Genomic DNA, 26601 nt, shown 5'->3' on the forward strand with positions numbered 1-26601 from the left:
TAGGAGGGAGATAGATCAGCTCGTTGAATGGTGTAACGACAACAACCTTGTGCTCAATGTCAGCAAAACCAAGGGATGATTGTGGACTGCAGGAGGAAGTCAGGGGAACACAACCCAGTCCTCATCGAGGGCTCAGTGGTGGAGAGGGTCAACATCTCCGAGGATCTGTCCTGGAGCCTCCATGTTAATGCAATCACAAAGGTGGCTCCTTAGTCGCTATACTTAGTGAGGTGTCTGAGGAGATTTGGTATGTCACCAAAAACTCCTGAAAACTTCTATACGTATATCTTGGAGAGCATTCTGGCTGGTGGCATTACTGCCTGGTATGGAGGTGCCAAATCTCAGGTCATGAATAAACCAGAGGGTTGTTAACTCGGCCTAAGGACATCTACATGAGGTGATGTCTTAAAAAAGCAGCATCTATCCTGAAAGACCCTTACACCCAGGCCACACCTGCTTCACTGCCACCAATGGGGAAGAATGTGCAGGAGCCTGAAGATGAGCACTCAACGGCACAAGGACAGCTTCTTCCCTGCTGCCATCAGATTCCTGAATAATCAATGAACCAAAGACACTGCCTTACTTTTTGTGCACAACTATTTTTTAAATTTTTTATAGTAATGTTGTAAGATGGTTATATATGAATGTTTGCATTATGCTGCTGCCACAAAACACTGAATTTCATGACGATAAATTCTGATTCTGATTCTCAATATGCATTTGCTTGCTTTATTTGATCTTCCCAAATGCATTACCATGCATTTCTTTGGATTGAATTTCATTTGCCACTTTTTTTAAACCTACCTGACCAATCCATTGCATATACTTTGCAGTCTAAAGCATTTTCTGTGTTCACTTTTGTTCTGTATCCAAACTTTCTGATCATGCTTCATTTAGATTGTTATAAAGTGGATAAGCATACTTATTTCTCTGCACCATATGTAGAATCCTGTATCAAGCAGCCTTCCAGTCAATAAACCTGTCATCAGTCACTCTGCTCAAACAATTCTTATGTTGTCCATAGCTACATTCCCACCATAGACCTTTTAGATTATAATAGAGTACTGTTTTCCTTTTTACTTATTTTTAAAATCTGTATTTTCCTTGATTTTTTGCCCACACTTTTTTACGCATCTACTTTGTTTTTTCCTTCAAAATAATTCCTGCACCTTCTGTACTCTGGACTTAATCAAGTATTGAGTTGTTTGAATCTTAAACTTTGTTTTGTTGTTCTGATCAAGAAAGTTAAGCTTGGGAGTTGCCACCATTTGTCATAAGTTGTGGCCAGAATAAATATATTCTAATCAACATTCTGAACCAGATGGTGATTTGCTCTCAGTTATTTTCAGTTTGGGGATAGAATTTCTCTTTGATATTTGCGTGTTTATTTGATAGTTAAAAGATGTGGTCCTCAACTGAAAATTACAGATTAGATTGTAGGATAATGAATATATAACTTCGATGATGCATAGAAACATAGAAGATAGGAGCAGGAGTAGGTCATTCGACCCTTCGAGCCTGCTCCGCCATTCCACGAGATCATGGCTGATCTTAAAGTTCAGTACCCCGTCCCCACCTTCTCTCCGTAACCTTTAATACCCTTATACATCTGTTCAGTATAAGAATACTGGAAAAATCTTGCTGTATAAGCAGCAGGATAATATTGCAGTTTTCTAACAAGAGTGCCTGTATTATGTATGTTACATTTTTAATGTATTATTATGTGACAATAAAAGAAACCTTTGAACCTTAATTCAACCTCTCAATATGCTATTTCAAATCAAAGTTAAAATCCATGTCTTCTTTCCTCAAGCTCTCTCCTTTGTCGTCTTTCCCCCAGCTATTTCCACAGAGCCGAAAACATCCCCCTCCCCTCTCTCCCATCTTCCTTTCCATAAATAATTAACACCTTTTGTCTATTGGTCTGTACACCTCCTGCTCATTCTTCCTTTGTTCCTTGTCTTTTAACTCAGGCCCCTGCTTAAGAACTCAGGCCCAAAATGTCAGTTATGTATCTCTATCTCTTATAGACACTGTGAGACCTTTGAGTTTCTCCAGCATTTCTGTCTTTATACTACAATCACAGTGTCTTCAGACTTCTGTGTTTCACCCCAGATTCCATACATGTTCAGATGAACAAAATATTATTTCATCAGAAAGATGACCAAAATATTAATTGTCATTTTGTCTTCTAATTTGTTTGAATGTTGCCCAGAGCACTAATTTTAAATGCTGTGATTTGAATGTTTTGAAATCTCTTTCTGGAGGTAGTGGTAAATGTATGGAATTATATTTGGGGTGGACTAATTGTTCTGTTTGAACTTTTGTTCTTTCACAGGCTTTCTTATTGAATGAAGACTTGGGAGATTCACTTGATAGTGTGGAAGCTCTTCTGAAAAAGCATGAAGATTTTGATAAGTCTCTTGGTGCTCAAGAAGAGAAAATTACGGTGTGAATGTGGCAAAATTCTTTCCATTCCAGATATTCTTCATATGCACTTGTTTTTTATATATAACCAATACACTTTTCTCCAATCAGGCATTAGAAGAATTTGCTACAAAACTGATTCAGAATGATCATTATGCAAAGGAAGATGTTGCAGCACGTCGTGACGCGGTAACTTTGTACAGCTTTATTCTGAATGTTCATAGGTTTTTGCTTAGAAAGGTTTTGAAATATTGTAATTATTCAATGAATATGTATTAATTATTACAACACATATCTAATGCATAGGATGGAAACCTCTTCCCACTAGGATTGGCTGATCTTATCAAATTGTAAAGCGTTTCAGGGGGCAATGAATCCCTGTCCTGGCTTAATGCAAAAACTTCTTCAATCAGTTATATTTTTCCCCAGAGCTCTTCATTTTTTTTCCTCTTTGAATATGTGTTTCTCATCCTCTTGTTAACATACTTATAGCTGCTGAGTCGCCGGAATGTTCTCCATGAACGTGCCATGTATCGCCGAGTCGCGTTGGAGAACTCCTTCAGTCTGCAGCAGTTTTTCCGTGACTCCGATGAGTTGAAGAGTTGGATAAATGAAAAGATGAAAACTGCCACTGATGAAGCTCACAAGGTGAGATTGTACTGAATTGTCACAAGTGCTACAGTTTCATATACAAATTATGCTGAGCAAAATTTAGTGCTTGCAGCATTGTTCTGTCATCCATTCTGGAGCAGCTTAGAACATTGCAGCACAGTAAAAGCCCTTCACCCCATGACATTATCTCTACCTATACCTTCTTTTCCTCACACCCATAACCCTTCATTTTTTTCTTGCATCCAGGTGCCTGTCAGCCTTTTAAATGGCCCTATTGTACCAGCTTCTACCACCACCCTGGCAATGTATTCCAGGCACCCACTACTTTTTTTTAAAAAAAAACTTACCCCTGATCTCTCCTCTAAACTTTTCTCCTCTTACCTTTACAGATATCCTCTGTTGTTTGCTACTGTTGCCCCAGGAAAATGGTGTTGGCTGTCCATCTCATAATCTTGTAGTCCTCTCATCCTTTGCTCCAAAGAGAAAAGCTCTAGCTCAGTTAACCTTGCCTCATAAGATACACTCTCTAATTCAGGCAACATCCTGTTAAATTTTCTCTGCACCCTCTCCAAAGTTTCTTCAACCTTCTTGTAATCTGGTGACCAGAACTTCACTGGGAATCAAAATAGATTATATTTTAAACAATTCTAAACAACTTTGTAACTTTTTGATTTGGATCTAGGACCCCTCCAACTTGCAAGGAAAGGTTCAAAAACATCAGGCTTTTGAAGCAGAACTGACTGCCAACGAGAGTCGCATTGACACTCTACAGAAAGCTGGGCAGGAACTGATTGATGCTAACCACTATGCTTCAGATGAAGTGTCGGCTCGTATGAATGAAGTAACTTCTTTGTGGAAAAGACTGCTTGAGGCCACAGAAATGAAAGGTCAGAAGACGATATAGATGTTTTGTATGGATCAAATAATGTTGTCAAGAACTGCCTTGATGTTAAAGCTAGAAAAGACTTGATTTTGTTGATAGTATTAACAATGGTTCAATGGAGGTTTTCTTCTCCCACACCACTGTCTGGCAACTACCTTTATGTGTGTCCAAGTTGTGGGAAATGCTGCTGAGTTGTGTCCTGTCACTGACTGTTCAATCATTAGAAGATAAGATATCTGAACACTTGTGTTTTTCCCTGCTTCCAATCTTTTTTTAAGTCACCCCATGACACTGCCTTCCATTTAACAATGACATAAGAGCAATTGTAGCACAGTTCCTACTTGAAAAATTTATCAGTGAGACCAAAATTTCAATATTGTTTGTCTGAATAGATAGTTTTTAGGCTCCTCGAAGAAACCAATGTGTGCACAAAAATAGCAAATGGAATTAAATCTGGAGATATTTCAGATGAGGCGAATGGAGGATCCAAGGTAAAAGAATACATGATACAACAAGAAACTGTTGAAGAGAGAGTTGTAAGAATGCATGTCCGTTGATTCCTGAAGGTCTTCTTGAAGGCATTGAGGATACGTGACCAAGGCCTAGCCCTGGAACATAAGACCACAGCAAATCTGTATAAGCCACTTGAGTGGTAACAACTAATTTTGTTCCAGAGGAAGGATATGAAACCATTGGAGGGTATTCAAAGAAGTATTTTATAAAAGAGCACTTAACTTGATTGGAGTTACAGGTCAACTCCGATTCTCCGAAATACTCAACCAAAATTTTTTTCGGAGCCGAACTGACCTCACAGGTTTGGAAAAAAATTCACTCGATGATTGTCCTTGCTTCAAGTAACTCTCTCCCTTTACATTTCTTCTTTACCTTTTCTCACCAACTTTTTCTCTCAATATTCACGCTGCTGTTTCCCATCCGCAAGCGGTTGGAATAATCCTTTCTCCCAGCGTCATCAAAGAGAGGCCCTTCCCTCTCTCCCCTTCCCTCCTTCCTTGGCACAGCAGAGCTCCCGATGCTGACTCCGAACTATCCACTTAGCCTACCGGTGTGCGTGTGTGGTTGGTCTAGGAGAGGATTCAGAGTCGGGACTCGGGTGTTGGGGTCAGAAGCTCTGGTGACTGGGGAGGCAGGAGTGTTCCACTGGCAAGCAGAGGTGGGTTTGTGTTGATGATTGGCGGTTGGACGTGTCAGGGTGGAGAGGTGTTGGAGGTGGCCAGCATTTTTTGTGAGAATTAAACATTATTTTAATGGTTAAAAGGCCTTCCCTTGTTTTTTGTTTAAATACAATGGTACAATTTAAAAGTGATTTGCTGTTGATACTGGGCTGTTTTTAAAAAATGACCAGTTTGCTGAAAAGACCATTTATCTGACATTGGCCTGGTTCTGACCATTTTGGATAATTGGAGTTGTACTGTGTTTTTATTTGGGGAAATGTATTTTAATTGAAGAAAGATTAGAGAGTATTTGAAAAATTGTGCGGAGTGGTAGGGTCTGGAACTATCTGCCAGAAATGATGATTGGGAGTAGATACCCTCATCAAATTAAAAGGTACATGGATAAGCATAAAGAGTATCAATTCAAGACTGAAAATTGTGGAGAAGAAATAACTTGAAATGTCCATTTTCTGTTCTGGTATGGATACAGCTTTTTATGTCATAAATCTCTATGAAATATTAGTGTTAAGTTATGTTTGTGCATCCTGTCAGACACTTCTAAATGTCTTGATTTCAAATTACTGTATAATTGTTTTGATGTAGATATGTGATGAATAGTTAGAAATTCTTTGACCTTTGATATATTGTACAGGAAGAGGTTTATTGATTCATGCTTAACCCGATGCATGAGACTTTAGTGGGGCTACAGTCACTTTTGAGGCCTCTCAGAGCTGCTTCCTCCATCTTTGATCTCCTCCATCTCTGGTATGGCTGGCATGCTGGTGGGACCAGATGTAACCAGGAATTGTGATGGAAAAGTTTGGCATATTTTCCATAAATTATGGTTCTGTGAATTTTGGAACAACTTTCATAATTTAAATATCAAACTTCAGATTTTGGTAAAGAGTAATTTACAGAATCATCTGTAGTAACTGTAATGTCTGCACTTGGGTGCCAAAATTGATGCCAGCTTTCTGACAGGTTATTTTTAAAGTTATGATGCAACTAAAGGGGTATGCTTGATAATTTCAGATGGTAGTTGGCCATATTGCTGTATGCTAGAGTCATTAAGCTACTCTTTGGAGGAATGACAAATTTTCTCCATTGAAGGCTGAGGGCTTGTTTGAGAATCAAATTTTTTTGGTTGTTGCTATGACCATATGATTTTAATAATCTGGAAGTTAATTCCACTGTTGCCTGGATTATTTGCTGAGGCCTCTGGGTTTACTAGTTTGATTCAACCTTCACAACAGGAGAGGAAGGACAGGAGAATATTATCGGAGTAAAACTATTGCATCATTCATGTGACCTTCACTTTTATGCAGGTATAAAACTACGTGAAGCCAACCAACAGCAACAATTTAACCGAAATGTTGAAGATATTGAACTTTGGTTATATGAAGTTGAAGGTCACCTTTCATCAGATGATTATGGAAAGGATCTGACTAGTGTACAGAATCTGCAGAAGAAGCATGCACTACTGGAAGCTGATATTGCAGCACACCAGGTATGAAAAGTGCTGAACTTTCAATTTAGAATCTTCAGTCTTGTCTCTTGAAGATGTTGATTTCTTGCATGGGTGCAGGGTGCCCTTTTGTTCTCTATCCAGATGCTTAATGTTTTCCAACTATAGTCAGTCTTCGTTGTATTCCTCCTTGATGTCCGTATCATGCAATTAAATATTAATAAGCAACAGTTAAAAGTAGTAACCTTTTCTAACGTTCCTATGTTCTTTAGAGCACCCTAACTGATTCAAGGCTGAAACCAATTAATTCAGTGGAGATATGATGCCAAACTAGGACTTATTTTCTATGTAATTTATTTATTTACCTGATCCCACAAAGCTAAAATAATAAGTGATGTCACATCAGGGCCTCAATAAGGAAAGGAAACATAGGCTAGTGCGTAAGATTAAAAAATGAAGTCTTCTTTGAGATATATAGAAGGAAAAAAAATTGCTTAACATGTATCTAATACAAAATGATAGGAGAAATTATATTGGAAAATAATGAGAGAGAAAAATTAAACAAACATTTTATGTATTTGCACAAATACACCTCAGAAACTGCAGAATTAAATGACTCCAGTACCAAAGTAAATCTCCAGATATAGTAATCTGCATCATCTAGTTTTAAAGAAGGCATCTGGAAAATGGTGGGTTCACTGATTACTACTCCATAGATTCAAGGACAGTACCCACAAGTTCAAAGATAATAAATATTAGTCCAATCCTTTTCCTATTTCAAATGTTCTTCAGTTCACTATTGACATTATTTGCTTCCAATGAATACAGATTAAGTACCCCTATCTGAATACCCGAAAACCAAAATCTAAAACTTTATTCGTTCATGGTCCCATAAGGTAAAAGGTAATAGAGTTCAGAAATCCCGATCAGAGTATGGGATGTAGTGGATGCAAGTAGTGTATTATTGAGTGTAGATTTTTCAATGTCTACTTCAGTTAACTTGTGCATGTTTAAATATCGTATATACTCGTGTAATAGTCGACCCCATTTTTTTGGCCTAAAAATTGAGTGTTTTTTATATGACCCATGTAAAAAGTCGACCCATCTATTTTTGGCCTCGGTCACCCTCCCATCCAAGCACCTGACATTCCAACCGCAGATTCTTTCCCCTGCTGCCTGCACTGGAGTCACTAGGGGGTGCAGACCACACCAGGTGACACCATCGGTGGGGGAGGGGGGGGGTGTGACATCAAAATGACTGTCCATAAAATTTTTGTGCAGTGTTTCAGCAGAAATGTCATACTTTTTTATAAAAATATCCCTGTAGTTATAACAACAAAAACTTTTTTTCTTAAGACCAGCTTACATGTATCAATGTACCTACAGGTTAAAATTGCCATGCTAATTTACTTTTTGAACCTTTTAATGCACTCTGGTCAGAGCCCACCCCGGCTTAGCACATTGCTGCCGCCACCCCAGACATACAATGAACACACACCTGTTTCTTCTATGCTCGGTACACTTAGTCCATGGGGTGGGGGAGGGTGACACCATGAGATACTGCATCGGGTGACACCAACCCTAGTGACACTACTGGCTGCCACCCATCTGAACACCCAACTGTGGATCCTTGCCCCAGAGCCTACCCATCCAAACTCCCAAACACGGATTCTCGCCCCTGCACCCACCCATCTGAGCTACTGACGCCTTGACCATGAACTTGCCATACAGTCATAGCTATCTGATCTCCTGACACCTTGATCGAGGTAGGTACTCGTGAGGTTAAAAGTTTGACTCATGTAAAAGTTGACCGCTTTTTTTTTGCCACAAAAGTTGTCAAAAAAAAATTGACGATTAATCGAGTATGTACGGGGTACTTGTCTTTCTTTTCTTTGGCTTGGCTTCGCGGACGAAGATTTATGGAGGGGTATGTCCACATCTGCTGCAGGCTCGTTGGTGACTGACAAGTCCGATGCGGGACAGGCAGGCACGGTTGCAGCGGTTGCAAGGGAAAATTGGTTGGTTGGTGTTGGGGTTTTCCTCCTTTGTCTTTTGTCAGTGAAGTGGGCTCTGTGGTCTTCTTCAAAGGAGGTTGCTGCCCGCCGAACTGTGAGGCGCCAAGATGTACGGTTGGAAGCGACATCAGCCCACTGGCAATAGTCAATGTGGCAGGCACCAAGAGATTTCTTTAAGCAGTCCTTGTACCTCTTCTTTGGTGCACCTCTGTCTCGGTGGCCAGTGGAGAGCTCGCCATATAACACGATCTTGGGAAGGTGATGGTCCTCCATTCTGGAGACGTGACCCACCCAGCGCAGTTGGGTTTTCAACAGCTTGCGTACTCTGCCAGCTCGAGTACTTCGATGTTGGTGATGAAGTCACTCCAATGAATGTTGAGGATGGAGCGGAGACAGCGCTGATGGAAGCGTTCTAGGAGCCGTAGGTGATGCCAGTAGAGGACCCATGATTTGGAGCCAAACAGGAGTGTGGGTATGACAACGGCTCTGTATACGCTTATCTTTGTGTGTTTCTTCAGGTGGTTGTTTTTCCAGACTCTGTGTAGTCTTCCAAAGGCGCTATTTGCCTTGGCGAGTCTGTTGTCTATCTCATTGTCGATCCTTGCACCGATGAAATGGTGCAGCCGAGGTAGGTAAACTGGTTGACCGTTTTGAGTTCTGTGTGCCCAATGGAGATGTGGGGGAGCTGGTAGTCATGGTGGGGAGCTGGCTGATGGAGGATCTCAGTTTTCTTCAGGCTGACTTCCAGGCCAAACATTTTGGCAGTTTCCGTAAAGTACGGGGTACTTGTATTGTAATGTGAATACACATATCTTTAAATGTGAGTGAATGAGTGCATTTTTTAAACGGTAATCCAAAATACTTATGGTTCCATGTATTTTGGAGAAGGGATATTCTATCTGTAATGGGATTTAAAACTAGCTGCCCCCCCTGCTCTACTCCCTGCTTTGCACCTGTGACTCTGTAGCTCGATATGACAATAACATCATCTACAAATTTGCTGATGATACCATGATATATGTATAAAGAATGGAGGTGAGTGGGAGGAGTCATGTGATGGAGTAGTGGCCGGTAGGAGAATACCAGCCCTCTCCAGAAAAGTAGGAAAAGAGTGAAGAAAAAACAAAGCCCCAGACACACAAATCACAACAAATAAAAAATAAAGATGTGGAGAAAATGGCACCTAAGAAAGAAAAGCCAAAAACAACAGGAAGAAAAGAAGAAAGAAAGACCCCGGAAGAGAAAGATGAAGGCCTTACCTGCACGAAAAAGCAGGGACCCGCCGTGGAAAGAGGAGCACACTCCCCGAGGTTAGTGGAGACCCCGCAGGGTCGCGACCCACCAACTGCAAAGATGGCTCACGGAGCCAAACAGAGGTGCGCATGTGCACGACAACGAGGGGGGGGAGGGGGGAGGGGGGGGGGGGGAACCAGCTGTGGAGTGAAGAAACTGCACAGCACGAACAGCTGAGAGAGACCCGACAGCAGGGTCCCAGCTGGAAGATAAAGAAAACAACGGGAACGGGAGAGGTGAGAATGAAAAAAGGAAACTAGAGACACAACAGATAACCAACCCAGAAGAAGAGGACCAACATCAAGACACCATGGGGAAAAAAAACCCAACAAACTGAGACAAGCAGCTCAACAAGAAAGTCAGAAGAGACACAGATACAAGGAAGAGAAATAGAAACACAAACCCAAGAGCAGACACAGAAGAAGAAGGAGGAGAACAACAAGCTCTGCACAGAGGAATAGGAGGTAAAATGAATGGGCAGTACATAGATAAAACATTTTTTCAAGAATATATGAAAGCATTAAGAGAATGGCTGACACTAGAATTTAATGAAATAAAAAGAAAAATGAAAAGTACAGAAGAAAAAGTGAGTAGAATAGAGCTGGTCATAACAGATGTAGGGAAAAGATTAGAAAATGTGGAAGAACGTGTAATGGTGGTAGAAATGGAAGTGAACAACTTAAAAAGAAAATTGGAAGAAAATGATAAAAAAGTTAAAGAAACACAGGAGTTGTTAGCTCAGAAGATGGATATAATGGAAAACTATAGTAGGAGAAACAATATAAAGATAGTGGGCCTTAAGGAAGATGAAGAAGGCAAAGATATGAAAGAATTTATAAAAGAATGGATCCCAAAAGTCCTGGGAATGCCAGAAATGCAGGAAGGAATTGAAATAGAAAGGGCACACAGAACATTAACCCCGAAACCACAGTCACAACAAAAACCAAGATCCATTTTAGTAAAATTCCTGAGATACACAACAATAGAAAATAAAATAAAAATAAAATGAGAGAAGACAAAAAAACCACTGGAATACAAAGGTCAAAATTTTTTTTTCTACCTAGACATAAGTTTTGAGCTCCTGAAGAAGAGGAAGGAGTTTAACGTAGCAAAATCAATCCGATGGAAGAAAGGCTATAAATTTATGTTAAGATACCCAGTGGTGCTTAAAATAGTTATCCCGGGGCAGCAAAACGGACTGTTCTTGGATCCGGAGAAAACACGAAAATTTGCAGAACACCTGCATGACAGAAAGAGAGATGAAGAGATGTAACAAGAACCAAGAATGAAGACAAACTACATATGAAGACGAAAAAATAATGTATAAGTAAGAAGTAAAGGAGGGAAGAAAAGGGAAGTAAGGGAGAAGGGGGGAAAAAAGAGGGGTTAACAAAATAAAATTAATAATAAATAAAAGAAAAAGAGAAGAAATGAGGGGGAGCTTTGTTGTAATGGGAAGATAAAAGTCTTTTCTGGAGGGGGTTGGGTGGGAGAGAATAACAGTCACTGCGAAATCAGTTGACACTTGCGAATGAGTTCGCAGTCCGAATGGAGAGGGGAGTTGTGGTTGCCCAGCAAGGGACAAGGGGCGACTCAGAGAGGGGGGGGATTACTTGGGGTTAAGGGAATTTTAGATGTGGGAATGGTTGAAATATCTTATGTTTTATAAGTGTTGTCATACAGTGGGTTCAAAAAAAGAAAACTGAGAAATGGAAATGGGAAAAAATGGTGGTAAGTAAGCGGAAATGAGATGTAAACAGAGTATGAAATGGCCATGTTGAACTATATGACTATAAATATTAATGGAATACATAACCAAATCAAAAGGAGGAGGCTATTAAATTTACTGAAAAAAGAAAAAATTGACATAGCATTTGTGCAGAAAATGCATCTAACTGAAATGGAACACAAGAAATTAAGGACAGACTGGTTAGGGCATGTAACGGGAGCATCATATAACTCAAAATCCAGAGGTGTAGCTATATTAATCAATAAAAATGTACCAATCAAAATAGAGGAGGAAATAATAGATCCAGCAGGGAGGTATGTAATGATAAAGTGTCAGATATATTCAGAATTTTGGAATTTGCTCAATATATATGCACCTAATGAAGAGGATCAAAAGTTTATGCAAGATATCTTTTTGAAGATTGTAGATACGCAGGGGAATATATTGATAGGAGGGGACTTTAACTTTAATTTAGATTCAAAGATGGATAAAACTGGACAAAAGACTAGCAGAAAGAACAAAGTAGCCAAATTTATGGTTAAATCAATGCAGGAAATGCAACATATGGATATATGGAGGAGACAACACCCAAAGGAGAAGGAATACTCATATTATGCGAGTAGATATAAAACATACTCAAGGATTGACCTGTTCCTTCTGTCAGCCCATACCCAAGGGAGAGTTAGGAAAACGGAATATAAAGCTAGATTGTTATAGAATCACTCTCCCCTGTTATAAGCAATAGAGCTGGAGGACACCCCACCAAGAACGTATAGATGGAGATTAAACTCCATGCTACTTAAAAGACAGGATTTTAGAGAATTAATTGAGCGCCAAATTAAAATGTACTTTCAAATAAATAAGGAATCAGTGAAAGATAAATTTATATTATGGGATGCAATGAAAGCTTTCATCAGAGGGTAGATAATAAGTTATGTAACTAAAATGAAGAAGGACTACAATCGAGAAATAGAACAGCTGGAAAGGGAAATAGTAAGTACAGAAAAAGAACTAGCAACAAGGGAAGATACAACAAAAAGAAGAGAATTGGACAAAAACAATAAAATACGAAACACTACAAACGTATAAGGTGGAGAAGAACATAATGAAGACAAAGCAGAGGTATTATGAACTGGAGAAAAACCACACAAAATACTAGCTTGGCAGCTTAAAACAGAACAAGCTAAAAGAACGGTCTTGGCATCAAGGAAAAAGGACAAACAAATTACATATAACCCAACAGAGATCAATGAAAACTTCAAGGAGTTCTACGAGTAATTATACCGAACTGAGAAGTATGGGAAAGAAGACAAAATAGATGAGTTTCTAGCTAAAATTGAACTACCAAAATTGCAAGAGGAGTAAAACAAATTGATAAAACCATTTGAAATCGAGTAAATACAGGATATATTAAAAAAGCTACCGAACAATAAAACGCCAGGAGAGGATGGACTCCCAATAGAATTCTATAAAACATTTAAGACTTATTAATTCCTCCTCTCCTGGAAGTAATAAACCAGATTGAAGAAACACAAAACATGCCAGATTCAGGTAAAACAGCAGTAATACCAAAGACAGGGAAAGATCCACTAACACCAGCATCGTATAGACCAATATCTCTACTTAACACGGATTATAAGATAATAGCTAAACTATTAGCAAACAGATTGGCCGACTGTGTACCAAAAATAGTAAAACTAGATCAAACTGGATTTATTAAAAAAAAGACGAACAATGCACAATATCTGTAAGTTCATTAACTTAATCCATGCAGTATAAGGAAACAAGACACCAACAGTGGCAGTTGCTTTAGACGCAGAGAAAGACTTTGACAGGGTAGAATGGAATTATTTATTCAAAGTACTGCAGAGGTTCAATCTACCAGAGAAATATATTAATTGCATTATATCAGGGACCATTGGCAAAGGTGACAGTAAGTGGATTATATATCAAACCAATTTAAATTAAGAAGGTCAACTAGGAAGGGATGTCCACTATCTCCCTCACTGTTCGCATTAGCTATAGAACCCTTGGCAGAACTGATAAGAACAGAAAATAAAATAAAAGGGATAAAAATAAAAGAGAAGGAATATAAAATCAGTCTATTTGCAGATGACATCATAGTATACTTAACAGAACCAGAATTATCAATGCAAGAATTACATAAGAAATTGAAGGAATATGGAGAAGTATCGGGGTACAAGATCAATGCAAATAAAAGTGAAGCGATGCCAATGAATAATGTGGATTTCACAAAGTTTAAGAAAGAATGACCATTTAAATGGCAAACACAAACAATCCGATACCTAGATATTCGACTAGATAATAATCTAGGCCATCTTTCCAAATTAAATTATCAGCCATTAATGAAGAAATTACAAGATGACTTAGAACATTGGAAAGACTGACCACTAACACTGATAGGAAGGGTAAATTGCATTAAAATGAATATCTTCCCAAGGATACAATATCTATTTCAATCGTTACCAATTCCCTAAACAGAGAACTTCTTCAATGAGCTAAAGAAAATAATAAGGAAATTCTTATGGAAAGGGGGAAACCGAGGATAGCGCTAGATAAATTAACAGAATGGTACAAACAAGGGGGCTTACAGCTACCAAACTTTAAGAATTATTAAAGTGTAGCACAATTAAGATATCTATCAGATTTTTATCAAACAAGGGAAAAACCAGATTGGACCAGGTTAGAGCTAGATAAAATAGGGGAGAAGGTACCAGAACATATACTTTATAAGTGGGATGAAAAGCTGGTGCAACATAGAAGTTCACCAGTACTGCACCATCTGTTCAACATTTGGAAGAAGATTCACGTAGAAAGGAAAAAAACAAATTACCAACTACCAAAATTAATATTGATGCAAAATTAACTAATCCCTATCACAATAGATAACCTTTCCTTTAGAGAATGGGAGAGAAAAGGGATCAAAAGAATAGAAAATTGTTTTTCGGGAAATAAATTATTATCTTTTGAACAACTGAAGGACAAATATGGTATAACTCACGGTACAATGTTTGCATACCACCAACTGAAAACCTACTTGAAGGACAAACTGGGAAGCAGGCTGAGGTTACCAGAAGGAAGCAGCTTTGAATATATGATTACAGACACAATGATAATTAAAGATTTATAACAAACCTGTACATCAAGCTGCAATAGAAAGAGAACGATGAAATAAGCTGTAAACCCAAACAAAAGTGGGAACAAGATCTAAACATAAAAGATAAAAAATGAAAAATGGGAAAAGCTATGTTCCGGAACTATGAGAAATACAATAAACACGAGGTTACTCATGATACAATATAATTGGTTACACAGGCTATATACCTCGCCCCAAAAGTTAAATAAATGGGACCCAACAGTATCAGATGGATGTTTTTGCTGTAAGAAGGAAACGGGAACAACAGTACGTGCAATTTGGGCATGTGAGAAAGTGGAAAAGTTTTGGGGAGATCTAAATCAGGTATTAAATTAAATCACTAAAAGCAACATTCCAAAAAATCCAGAGATCTTTCTTCTAAGTAATATGAGAAGTAAAGAACTAGGCCTCAATTTGGATGAAGCACAAAAAAGATTTATTATGATAGCCTTAGCCTTAGCAAAAAAATGTTTAATGTCAACCTGGAAATCGAAGAGAGCCTGAGAGTACAGCAATGGGACATAAAAATGAATAAATATATTCCATTGGAAAAAATAATATGTACTGTGACATTATTTTTAAAATTATTCGAACAAATTTGGGAACCGTACATGGAACACAACAGAGAGGGCCTACTGCGGACCTCCACGCCCTAAAATGACAGAATGAGAAGAAGACGAAATAAACTGACCCAGTGTGTAAAAGTAGATGGCACAATTTTCTTGTTTATTTTAATTGTGTGATGACATTGTTTAATAGGTTTATTGTATATGTTGAACATTTAGTGGGTTGGGAGGGGGGTGGGGAAGGAGGGAGGGGAGAAAATGACACTGTATTCAAGAGGGAAATGTTTGAGTGTATTTTGGTTAATATGGTTCATTGTGTGAAAATTAAAAAAATTTTAAAAAAAGAATGGAGGTGAGTCAGCATATAGGGTGGAGATTGAAAACTTGGCTGAATGGTGCACCAACAACAACCTCACACTCAGTGTCACCAAAGCTAAGGAGCTGATTGTTGACTTCAGGAAAGGAAAACCAGAGGTGTGCAATCCAGTGATTATTGGGGGATCAGATTTAGGTTCCTGGAGTACCATCTGGGAGGATCTTTTCTGGACTCAACACAATGGCATCATGAAGAAAGCACATCAGTGCCTCTTCTTCCTCAGGAATTTGCGGAGGTTTGACATGGCATCAGAAACCCTGGAAAATTTCTACAGATGTGTGGAGGAAAGTGTGCTGACCAGCTGCATCATGTTCTGGTATGGGAACGCCAATACCCCGAGCATCAAGCCCTCCAAAAGGTAGTGCACACAGCCCAAGACATTAGAGGCAAACCCCTCCCCACTATTGAGTACATCTACAGGAAACACTGCCGTTGGAGAGCAGCAGCAATCATCAAAGACCCACGCTACCCAGCATATGCTCTGTTCTCGCTGCTGCCATCAGGAAAGAGGTATAGGTGCCGCAAGATTTGCACCACCAGGTTCAGGAACAGCTGCTACCTCTCTACTATCGGACTTCTTATCAACAAACTCAATCAGGGACTCATTTAAGGAGTCTTACTTGTGCACTTTATTGATTTTCTTTGTTCTCTCTGTATTGCACAGTCAATTTGTTTACATTCATTATCTCTTTACAGTTCTTTTGATTGTTTACATGTTCATGCTGTGTGCAGTTTATTTTTTGCACGACCAATTAGTGGTAATTCTGCTGCTGCAGGAAAAAGGAATCCGGGTTGTGTACGCTGATAATAAATCTGAAATCTGGAACATAAAAAAATTTTTTTTTGCTGCCAAATGGTGGATTACTTCACATCTGTCCATATTATATTCCATGTGCCATATTCATGTAGTTTCTCTATTACTTCATTTTCCACGTGCCGAAGATTGTGTAGGAATTTGGAATTTGTCCCTTGCAAACTGTGGAGTCGTTTGCTGATTATGTTCAAAATGTATCAAGGAAGACTTGCGTTGAAAAGTGACACTGTCAAAAGATCAGTTGTAGTGTTACTAAATTGTAGAGTAGGTATGGGCTGTCATGTCTCTTGTGTTTTCCTTTTTCATGTTTGTTTTAATAGAATGCTGCTATATCAATTGCAGATAGTACAGGCATTCAAATCTCAACATTTCCTTGTAGTCCATATTTTGTAAATCTTGAGGTGAATATTGCAATGAAAGATTATGATAAATTTGAATAGGCTTATAACTATCTAATTTATCTGAGCATTTAACAACTGGAAATGTTTGAGATGTTTCCCAAGAACTTTGTTATTGTTTACATCTCAATTATTATCTTCTATGTAGCTAAATTTTGAGAACCACTCCCTTTGAGTATTCGTGTGCAATATTTTGTAAGAGAATTGGATTTTTGATCTCTGCCAACCTCGTCTGAGACACAGGATTGTTACTGATTTTTTTTCTCTCTCTCTTTACATGTGGAATTATCTAATGCCAGTAACTCTATTCTTGTTTTTTTTTTGAAATTGAACAGCATCTGTGCTGTTGTGGAAATGAGTTAAGTTTTATAAGACTTTGCCATAAAAAATTGGCAGATTTGGAAGGGGGCATGACCAATTGAAGGATTTAGACAGGCATGTTTTGGTTGAGCTCTCTGTGAAGAGTACTAAATAGCAGGTCAAAACTTGAAAAACAAGATTTTCTTCATCAAAAATGGATAAAACTAGCATGAAGAAGCCAAAGCAGCCGAGAATAAAGATAGAAGCTCCTATTCAACCGGGAACGTCGGGCCAAAGTCCGAAAAGGAGTGGTGCAAAAAATGGCGACAGGACTGGCAGAACAAGGTAAAACTGGGGAGTTGGGTCAAGAATTGAGCATCATCGTTGAAAAAATGGAGAATTTATGTAAACAATTCATGTGTTGAAATGGTGATGAGATGAGAATATGAACAAAATGAAAAATTGTTGAAGACTTGATGGAGAGAGTGGGTCAAGCAGAGAGTGATTTGATAAAAATGCATAAAACCTGAGGCTTTCGGGGGGGAAAGAAAACCCAAAGAATGGGAGTTGGATAACAAGGACTGCTTGACAAAATTGGAGAATGTTCGTCGACGGACATTGTTCCCTCGACTAAAGGAATCGAGGGAAGAGACCCAGTGAACTTTTCTTAAAAATGGATCCCACGTGTTGGGAGAAAACAAACTTGGAGAAAAACTCCATATCAAGAGAGCTCACCGAAAACTTGGACCCAGAAGAGCTGGCAACCAGAGACTAAGACCAGAGACCCGACTCCCCAGTTTTACATTGTTCCATCGACTAAAGGAATCGAGGGAAGAGACCCAGTGAACTTTTCTTAAAAATGGATCCCACGTGTTGGGAGAAGACAAACTTGGAGAAAAACTCCACATCAAGAGAGCTCACGGAACACTTGGACCCAGAAGAGCTGGCGACCGGAGACTAAGACCAGTTCTGGTGAGACTTAAGTTACTGAGAATGGGAGATAATTCTGGGAGCAGCATATGATTACTCTAAAGGTGCTTTCAGGTGGCCAGAATACTCGAATGTAAAGCCGCCTAAAATACCCGAATACGGCTGTCAGGTGGCCATCTGAAAGTGGAGAACCTGGCAACGAGGAGCACTTACCTAACCCTCCTCGGGGAGGTATATTCTCTGGTTCAGAGTGCTCCACCTCGGCACCTGAAAACAGCAAGGCAAAGTGGCTAGCAGCTTTCAGGTGCCTAGCAGCAGGCAGGCTGGTGACCTGCTGACAACTACCCTCCTCGCTGCCTGACAGCCCCCCGGCGTGGGACTATGGGGCTGGGGCAGCTGGCGCGGGACTTCCGGCCCCTGATGTCTCACGCTGGCTGCTCCAGCCCTGTAGTCCCGCGCTGACCACAATTTGGTGTCGGTTTATAGAGAATGAAGAAGGTTTGTTAGTTGCAGTTAATCTTTCATATTGATTTTTGCATTCTGGAGAGAGTTCTACACGAGCATCTCTCAACTTTTGCATTCTTAAATCTTATAAACAGAAACCCGCAGAAATTCTGTCATAAATTATCATTGATCAAGAGCAAAGGATACATCAATAGGGAGCAATGCACAGAGATATTATCCTCGTGAAAAGAAACCAACAACTGTTTTGTGGACGACAATTAAAGTTTATTTCTTTTCCATTATTTTCATGTAGTGCTGCTACAAGATGCTTCATAAACAAGCTGTGACAATGGCCACAGTCCACAGGAGCCGGCGTTCGTTCGGACGTGGCTCTCCTTCAGCCGGCACGTTCAGGTGACAGAAAGGCTTCTCTGCAGCATCTGAACGTCCCAGCTGCACTCCCCCAGCCACATCTGCCGACGCATTATCTGCGTCTGAGCAATTGAAAGTGGCTTAAGCAGAATAATGGCCTGCCCGAGGTTGATCATGAAAAGGTACTTTTTTTTAAAAAAAGACTTTAGCCCGACCTTGATTAAACAAAGAAAAGAATTTGATAATGTGAAAAGACAACTACGTGTTATAAACTTGAAATACTCTTTTATGTATCCCACGAGATGGAAGACTTTGAGAAGTTTGTGTGTATATATAAAAAGAAAAGGTTGCCGAGGGGGAAGATGGTGAAAATATTTATAATGGAACTAAGTAAAAGTAGTATTTTTTAAATTTTTGTTAAACCGTCTTGTATTTATTGTTTAAAAGTGTAGGGGGTGCGGCCATGCTAATGAGCTAAGCAGAAGTGTTTTGAAAGAGCTTTCTTCAAAAAGTATTAACAAGATGGTTTAAAAGCTCAAAAACCAGAATGTTATCATCAAAAATGGATAAAACTAGTGATAAATGACCACGGCAACCAAAAACAAAAACTGAAAATGTAACAGCTCAGCAAGGAACATCGAGTGGAAGCCTGATAAGTGGAGAGCAGGGGGATCAGCCCAAGATATAGCCACCATCCTGAACATGATGGAAACTTTATGCAGTCGTTTTACAAATGTGGAATCAGCGATGAGAGATATATCAGAGAAGGTAACAGAAATTGTGGAAGACTTAAATGAATAAATGACTAATTCAGAGGCCAAATTGGACAAATCAAAAGACAGGCTGAAGGCACTGGAAGATAAAGCAAAAATATGAGACACAGAAATGACAGGACTGATAGACAAGATCAACCTTATGGAAAATTTTAGTAGACGTAACAATGTAAGAATTATTGGACTGAGAGAAAGAATAGAGGGAAAAGACACAGTGAGTTTCTTTGAAACATGGATCCCACACATGCTGGGACAAAATAAGTTAAATGCAAAGCTGCAAATTGAAAGGACCAAGAAGAACTGGTGAACAGCGACCACAACCAGTCCTGGTAAGACTTTTAAGTAACTGGGAAAGAGATGCGATCTTGGGCAAATCATATGAATATTAAAAAAATAATAATGGCCCATTAGTGGTGAACAATACAAAAGTGATGTTTTTCCAGGACTTCAGCCATGCCTTGGTCAAACAGAAAGGAATTTGACGAGGTAAAGAGATAATTGCGATCTAAAAACTTTCAATGACTTATCCAGCAACGCTGAGTGTGGATGTCTCAGAAGGGAACAACAAATTTTCAAGAATAGAGGTAGAAAATTTTTTCAGAAAGTTATGGAAAGATTAAAGTCGCCGGCTGAAAGGAACATTTCAAAATTAGACTAACTGATAAGACGTAACTTTTATATTAATAGTACTGAGCTGTTAAAAAGGAAAAAAAACAATTGTTTATATGGAAAGTTCTGAAAAGACAAAGGTGGTAAGGAAAGTAACAAGGTGGGAACTCTGTCTTGGGTGGAAGATGGGTCCGGGGAGGAGTGGTTTTAAAAGATGGTGCCAAAGGGAGGATTTCTTCTTCGGAAGAATAAGAACCCGAGGGTTTTTTTGCAGGCTTCCGGATACTATTGTCAACGACACTGTCAGAGTTAGGGATGTGTGTGTTTTTCTTAAAGGGGAATGTAAGTGTTGGAAATTTTTTAATAGGGAAATGTTACGACAGTATTTAGAAAATTGGGAAGATATTATTATATAATATTTATGTGAAAAATGGTATGGATAAAACACTAAAGTTTATTGGTCTTAATATTAACAAGATAAATGGGCCGGTGAAGAAGAGGCGGGTGTGGCATACTTAAAGAAATTAAAAGTGGATATATTCTTTTTGCAGGAAATGCATCTTTCCAAACTGGAGCATGATAAATTAAGAGGATGGGTGGGACAAATATTGTATTTCTTTGGTTGAAAGGCAAGAGGGGTGGCTATTCTAATTTATAAAAATATGCCATTGTTAATAGAAGATACGTAGATTGATCAAGCTGGAAGGTATGTAATGGCACGTTGTAAAAACAGCAGAGGGAAGACAAAATATATTAGTTGGAGGAGACTTTAATTTATGGCTCGACCCAATACTAGATAAATCAGCAAGAACAATAATGAGAGCAAAAGCAACAAAAACAATTTCATATATGAAAGATCTAAATCTTATCCATGTATGGAGGCAATTAAATCCCAGAGAAGGACTTATTTTTTCTCAAGGGTATGATTCATACAAGGATTGACTTAGTTTTAATGTCTTCCCAATTTAAAAAGTAGAGTGATTTAAAAAACACAGAATATCTAACAAGGATTGTACCAGACAATTCTCCATTAATATTAACTATCTTTTTTTTCTTTTTCCTTTTTTTTGGCTTGGCTTCGCGGATGAAGATTTATGGAGGGGGTAAATGTCCACGTCAGCTGCAGGCTTGTTTGTGGCTGACAAGTCCGATACGGGACAGGCAGACACGGTTGCAAGGGAAAATTGGTTGGTTGGGGTTGGGTGTTGGGTTTTTCCTCCTTTGTCTTTTGCCAGTGAAGTGGGCTCTGCGGTCTTCTTCAAAGGAGGTTGCTGCCCGCCAAACTGTGAGGCGCCAAGATGCACGGTTTGAGGCGATATCAGCCCACTGGCAGTGGTCAATGTGGCAGGCACCAAGAGATTTCTTTAAGCAGTCCTTGTACCTCTTCTTTGGTGCACCTCTGTCTCGGTAGCCAGTGGAGAGCTCGCCATATAACACGATCTTGGGAAGGCGATGGTCCTCCATTCTGGAGACGTGACCTACCCAGCGCAGTTGGATCTTCAGCAGTGTGGATTCGATGCTGTCAGCCTCTGCCATCTCGAGTACTTCGATGTTGGCGATGAAGTCGCTCCAATGAATGTTGAGGATGGAGCGGAGACAATGCTGGTGGAAGCGTTCTAGGAGCCGTAGGTGATGCTGCGTTCTCGCACCAACCCTCTTTTCAATCTTCTTCAGCATGATGCTGAAACAAGCCATGAAAGACCTCAACAATGAAGACGCTGTTTACATCCGGTACCACACGGATGGCTGTCTCTTCAATCTGAGGCGCCTGCAAGCTCACACCAAGACACAAGAACAACTCGTCCGTGAACTACTCTTTGCAGACAATGCCGCTTTAGTTGTCCATTCTGAGCCAGCTCTTCAGCGCTTGGCATCCTGTTTTGCGGAAACTGCCAAAATGTTTGGCTTGGAAGTCAGCCTGAAGAAAACTGAGGTCCTCCATCAGCCAGCTCCCCACCATGACTACCAGCCCCCCCACATCTCCATCGGGCACACAAAACTCAAAACGGTCAACCAGTTTACCTATCTTGGCTGCACCATTTCATCAGATGCAAGGGTTGACAACGAGATAGACAACAGACTCGCCAAGGCAAATAGCGCCTTTGGAAGACTACACAAAAGAGTCTGGAAAAACAACCAACTGAAAAACCTCACAAAGATTAGCGTATACAGAGTCGTTGTCATACCCGCACTCCTGTTTGGCTATTAACTATAGCAACAATGGAAAAGCAAGAGAATGTGTACAGATGGCGTCTCAATACTACATTGCTTAAAAGAACAGACCTGCAAATTTATAAGAGACAAAAATATTTTGTGAAGCAAATCTGTTGTCTACTAATAATAGTTTTCTGATATGGGACATAATTAAAGCATATTTAAGGGGAGAAATTATATCTGAAATGAAGAATCTTGAGAGGAAATACATGGCAGAAGTAAACAGTTTGGAGAAGGATATCAAAGAATTAGGAAAAAAAAATCAAAGAACAGGACTACAAGAAGAGTACAGATTACAAGAGAATAAAAAGCTAAGATATAATACAATACAAACATGTGGGACAGAAAAGCTATATTAAAAACAAAACAACAATACTATGTGTTGGGTGAATGGGTGCACAAAGTTTTAGCCTGGTAGATTAAAACAGAGAAGTCATCAAGAATGATAAATGCTATAAAAACACAAACAGACACTAGTATATAACCAAAAAGAAATTAATGACACTTAGAGACCGTATTACACAAAACTATAAAAATCAGAATTACTAGGAGATGAGAATGAAGTGGAAGTATTTTTTGCTGAATGTTGAACTTCCAAGGCTGGTAGAGAGTGAAAGGATAGAATTAGATGCTCCCTTCACATAGGAAGAAATCGAAAAGGCCATGGGCACCCTAAAGGCTAATAAATCTCCAGGATTTCCGCTTAGAGTTTTATAGATAATTCAAAGAATCATTAATGCCTCTTTTAATGATTGTCCTGGACCAAGCTGTGGAAACAGTCTTCCAGTCATTTTCAACCGTGATTATTACAGTTAACAAAAAAATAGGAAGCCCTAATAATTTTGTCATACAGACCAATATCCCTGTTAAATGCTGATTTATAAGATACTCGTGAAAGTTAGGACAATACTTGCCAAAATTGATACATATGGACCAGTCAGGATTTTTTAAAGGAAGGCATTCCTCAAATAGTCTATGAAGATTATTTAATATCATATACATGGCTAAATATGAACAAAATCCAAATATTACAGTCTCTCTAGATGCAGAAAAAGCATTTGACTGTTTGAAATGGTCATTTTTATTTAAAACACTGGAAAAATTTGGAATAGGCAGAACATTTATAAACTGGATAAAAACTTTATACCATAAACTTCTTTCTTTCTTTGGCTTGGCTTCGCGGACGAAGATTTATGGAGGGGGTAAAAAGTCCACGTCAGCTGCAGGCTCGTTTGTGGCTGACCAGTCCGATGCGGGACAGGCAGACACGATTGCAGCGGTTGCAAGGGAAAATTGGTTGGTTGGGGTTGGGTGTTGGGTTTTTCCTCCTTTGCCTTTTGTCAGTGAGGTGGGCTCTGCAGTCTTCTTCAAAGGAGGCTGCTGCCCGCCAAACTGTGAGGCGCCAAGATGGGCGTTGTCAGCCCACTGGCGGTGGTCAATGTGGCAGGCACCAAGAGATTTCTTTAGGCAGTCCTTGTACCTTTTCTTTGGTGCACCTCTGTCACGGTGGCCAGTGGAGAGCTCGCCATATAATACGATCTTGGGAAGGCGATGGTCCTCCATTCTGGAGACGTGACCCATCCAGCGCAGCTGGATCTTCAGCAGCGTGGACTCGATGCTGTCGACCTCTGCCATCTCGAGTACCTCGACGTTAGGGGTGTGAGCGCTCCAATGGATGTTGAGGATGGAGCGGAGACAATGCTGGTGGAAGCGTTCTAGGAGCCGTAGGTGGTGCCGGTAGAGGACCCATGATTCGGAGCCGAACTACAAACTAAAATAATAACAATCAGATGTTGGTGGTGTTCCCCTTGAGTAGATCAACTAGACAGATGCCCCCTGTCTAGCACTTTTTATTTTAATGATTGAACCGCTGGCAGAGATAATAAGAAGGGATCCAGATAAAAAGGGCTTCAAAGTCGGGCAAGAAGATTGAATCAGTCTATTTGCCAATGATGTGCTATTGTATCTATCAGAACCAGCTAAATCTTTGGAAAAATTACAAATAAACTAGAAAAATATGGAAGAATATCAGGATACAAAATAAATATGGATAAAGTGGGATAATGCCATTAACAAATTTTGAATGTGAAAGATACCAAAAAGGAAGTAAATTTAAATGGAAGAGGGATGGAATAAAATATCTTGGAATAGAAATTGACAATAACTTACAAAATCTGTACAAGCTAAATTATGTTCCTCTTCTTGGGGAAGATAGAAAGAGACCTACAGAAATTGACACTTGCCAATTACTCTGGTGGGAAGGGTTAATTGCGTTGAAATGAAAGAGATGCTAAGACTGCAATACCTTTTCCAATTGTTGCCTATTACGTTACCTAAGATCTTTTTTAAGGTACTGAACAACCATAAACAACCCCCCTCCCCACTCTTGGGTTCATATGGGAATGTACTCAATGGAGGAGGGGGAAGCAAAATACTTTAGTGATTTGACACTCCATTTATATATAAAGAAAAAGATGGATAACCCCATTCTAATACATATAATTATTACGTGACAAGAAATTAATGAATATATAGGAAAAAAGTAGGGATATCAATAAAAGCACTATGTGTTACTGGCTATGAGAGATTCCACGGGCTTTTCTCATGGGCTTTCAGGGCTCTACGTATATTTCTCAATTGGGGCAGGGACATTGTGTGCTTTTCTTAAAGGGGAAGGATTACTTTATTATTTAAAGAGAGATTTTACTGTTAAAAAATATTGTTTTAAAGAAGAATATGGATAGAACATTAACATTTATTAGTTTTACTGTTAATGGAAAAACCGGTCTTGGCAGACCTAAAAAAATTAAAGGCAAATAATCTTTTTACAAGAAAAAACATCGGGGTTGGGTAGGGAAAGTAATATCGTCTTCATTTGGATCAAAATCAAGAGGTGTAGCAATTTTAATTAATAAAAAATATACCAATAATAAAAGAGACATTAACTGATTAAGCTGGAAGATTTGTAATGGCACACTGCAAAATTCATGTAGAATCCTATACATCTATGAATATTTATGCCCCAAATTATGACAGTGAAGTCTTTATGAATGATGTCTTTTTAAAAAGTGTTGGGAGATTTCAATTTTTGTTTAGATCCAATATTGGACAAATCAGTGAGAATAACAAGGGTGAAAGATGCAAAAATGACATTGTAGCGGTACACTTGGAGAGAGTGGACAGAACCAGCACTAACAGCTCCTGTCTTGTGACAGCTAGACACAACAGCCTCCTATCTACTGGCAACTAGCCACTAAAGCCATGAGGCATAGTGACTTAGCAGCACCCGTAGGTCTACTGAGAAGTCCTAGCCTACTCTTCGTAGCTATGTCATGAGGTCATGAGCACTTCAGATGTCATGACGCCAGGCCACATGTTGTGTGACTACATTAAGCCTGATAACTAATAAATGCTCTTCTCTTCGTTGGCTGACAACTTCAGATGTGGTCTCGTTATTTCAACATGATGGCGTATGAGCACAAACATCATCCGCCACAACATTATCATTTATGAAGGATTTACATTTAATTGATATATGTAAGCAGCTCAACCCCTTAGAGACTATTCGTTCTCTTCAAGGGTACAGTAATTACATACAAGGATTGACTTATTTTTAATGTCTGCCCAGTTCCAAAGTAGAGTGGTATAAACAGATACTTGGAAAGACTTTTCAGACCACTAGCCATTAACATTAACTATTATGATAATGAAAAAGCAAGAAAGTATGTACAGATGGTGCCTTAATGCTACATTATTAAAAAGGAAGGATTTTTGTGAATTTATTAAGAGACAGATAGAAATATTTTTTCAAAACAATCTTCCTTCTACTGACAACAGTTTTCTAATATGGGATATGCTTGAAGCTTATTTGAAGGGACAAATTATCTCCTATACAAAGATTCTTGAGAGAATATGCAAGTAATTTCGAAAGTCTAGAGAAGGATATAATTGGAAAAAGAATATCAGATATCGGGAATACAGAATATTAAATAACAAAAACTTATATAGTATAGAACCTAAAAAATGATATTAAAAATTTAACAAAAATATTA

At 39.1% G+C, this 26601-nt stretch overlaps 1 protein-coding gene across 13 annotated transcripts in view; it reads left to right on the forward strand.

The window, feature by feature from the left end:
• sptan1 (spectrin alpha, non-erythrocytic 1) overlaps positions 1 to 26601 on the forward strand; it is a 288463-nt gene that overhangs the window by 161325 nt on the left and 100537 nt on the right. For all 13 annotated transcript variants that reach the window (XM_069918941.1, XM_069918885.1, XM_069918909.1 and 10 more), the window contains 5 exons: positions 2339 to 2449; positions 2539 to 2616; positions 2920 to 3075; positions 3722 to 3926; positions 6420 to 6601. In XM_069918941.1, the coding sequence (XP_069775042.1) occupies positions 2339 to 2449; positions 2539 to 2616; positions 2920 to 3075; positions 3722 to 3926; positions 6420 to 6601 (732 nt within the window). The remainder of the gene's footprint in view (positions 1 to 2338; positions 2450 to 2538; positions 2617 to 2919; positions 3076 to 3721; positions 3927 to 6419; positions 6602 to 26601) is intronic.

Source organism: Narcine bancroftii, chromosome 1 (genome assembly GCF_036971445.1).
Source record: "Narcine bancroftii isolate sNarBan1 chromosome 1, sNarBan1.hap1, whole genome shotgun sequence".
Lineage (NCBI taxonomy): Eukaryota > Metazoa > Chordata > Chondrichthyes > Torpediniformes > Narcinidae > Narcine > Narcine bancroftii.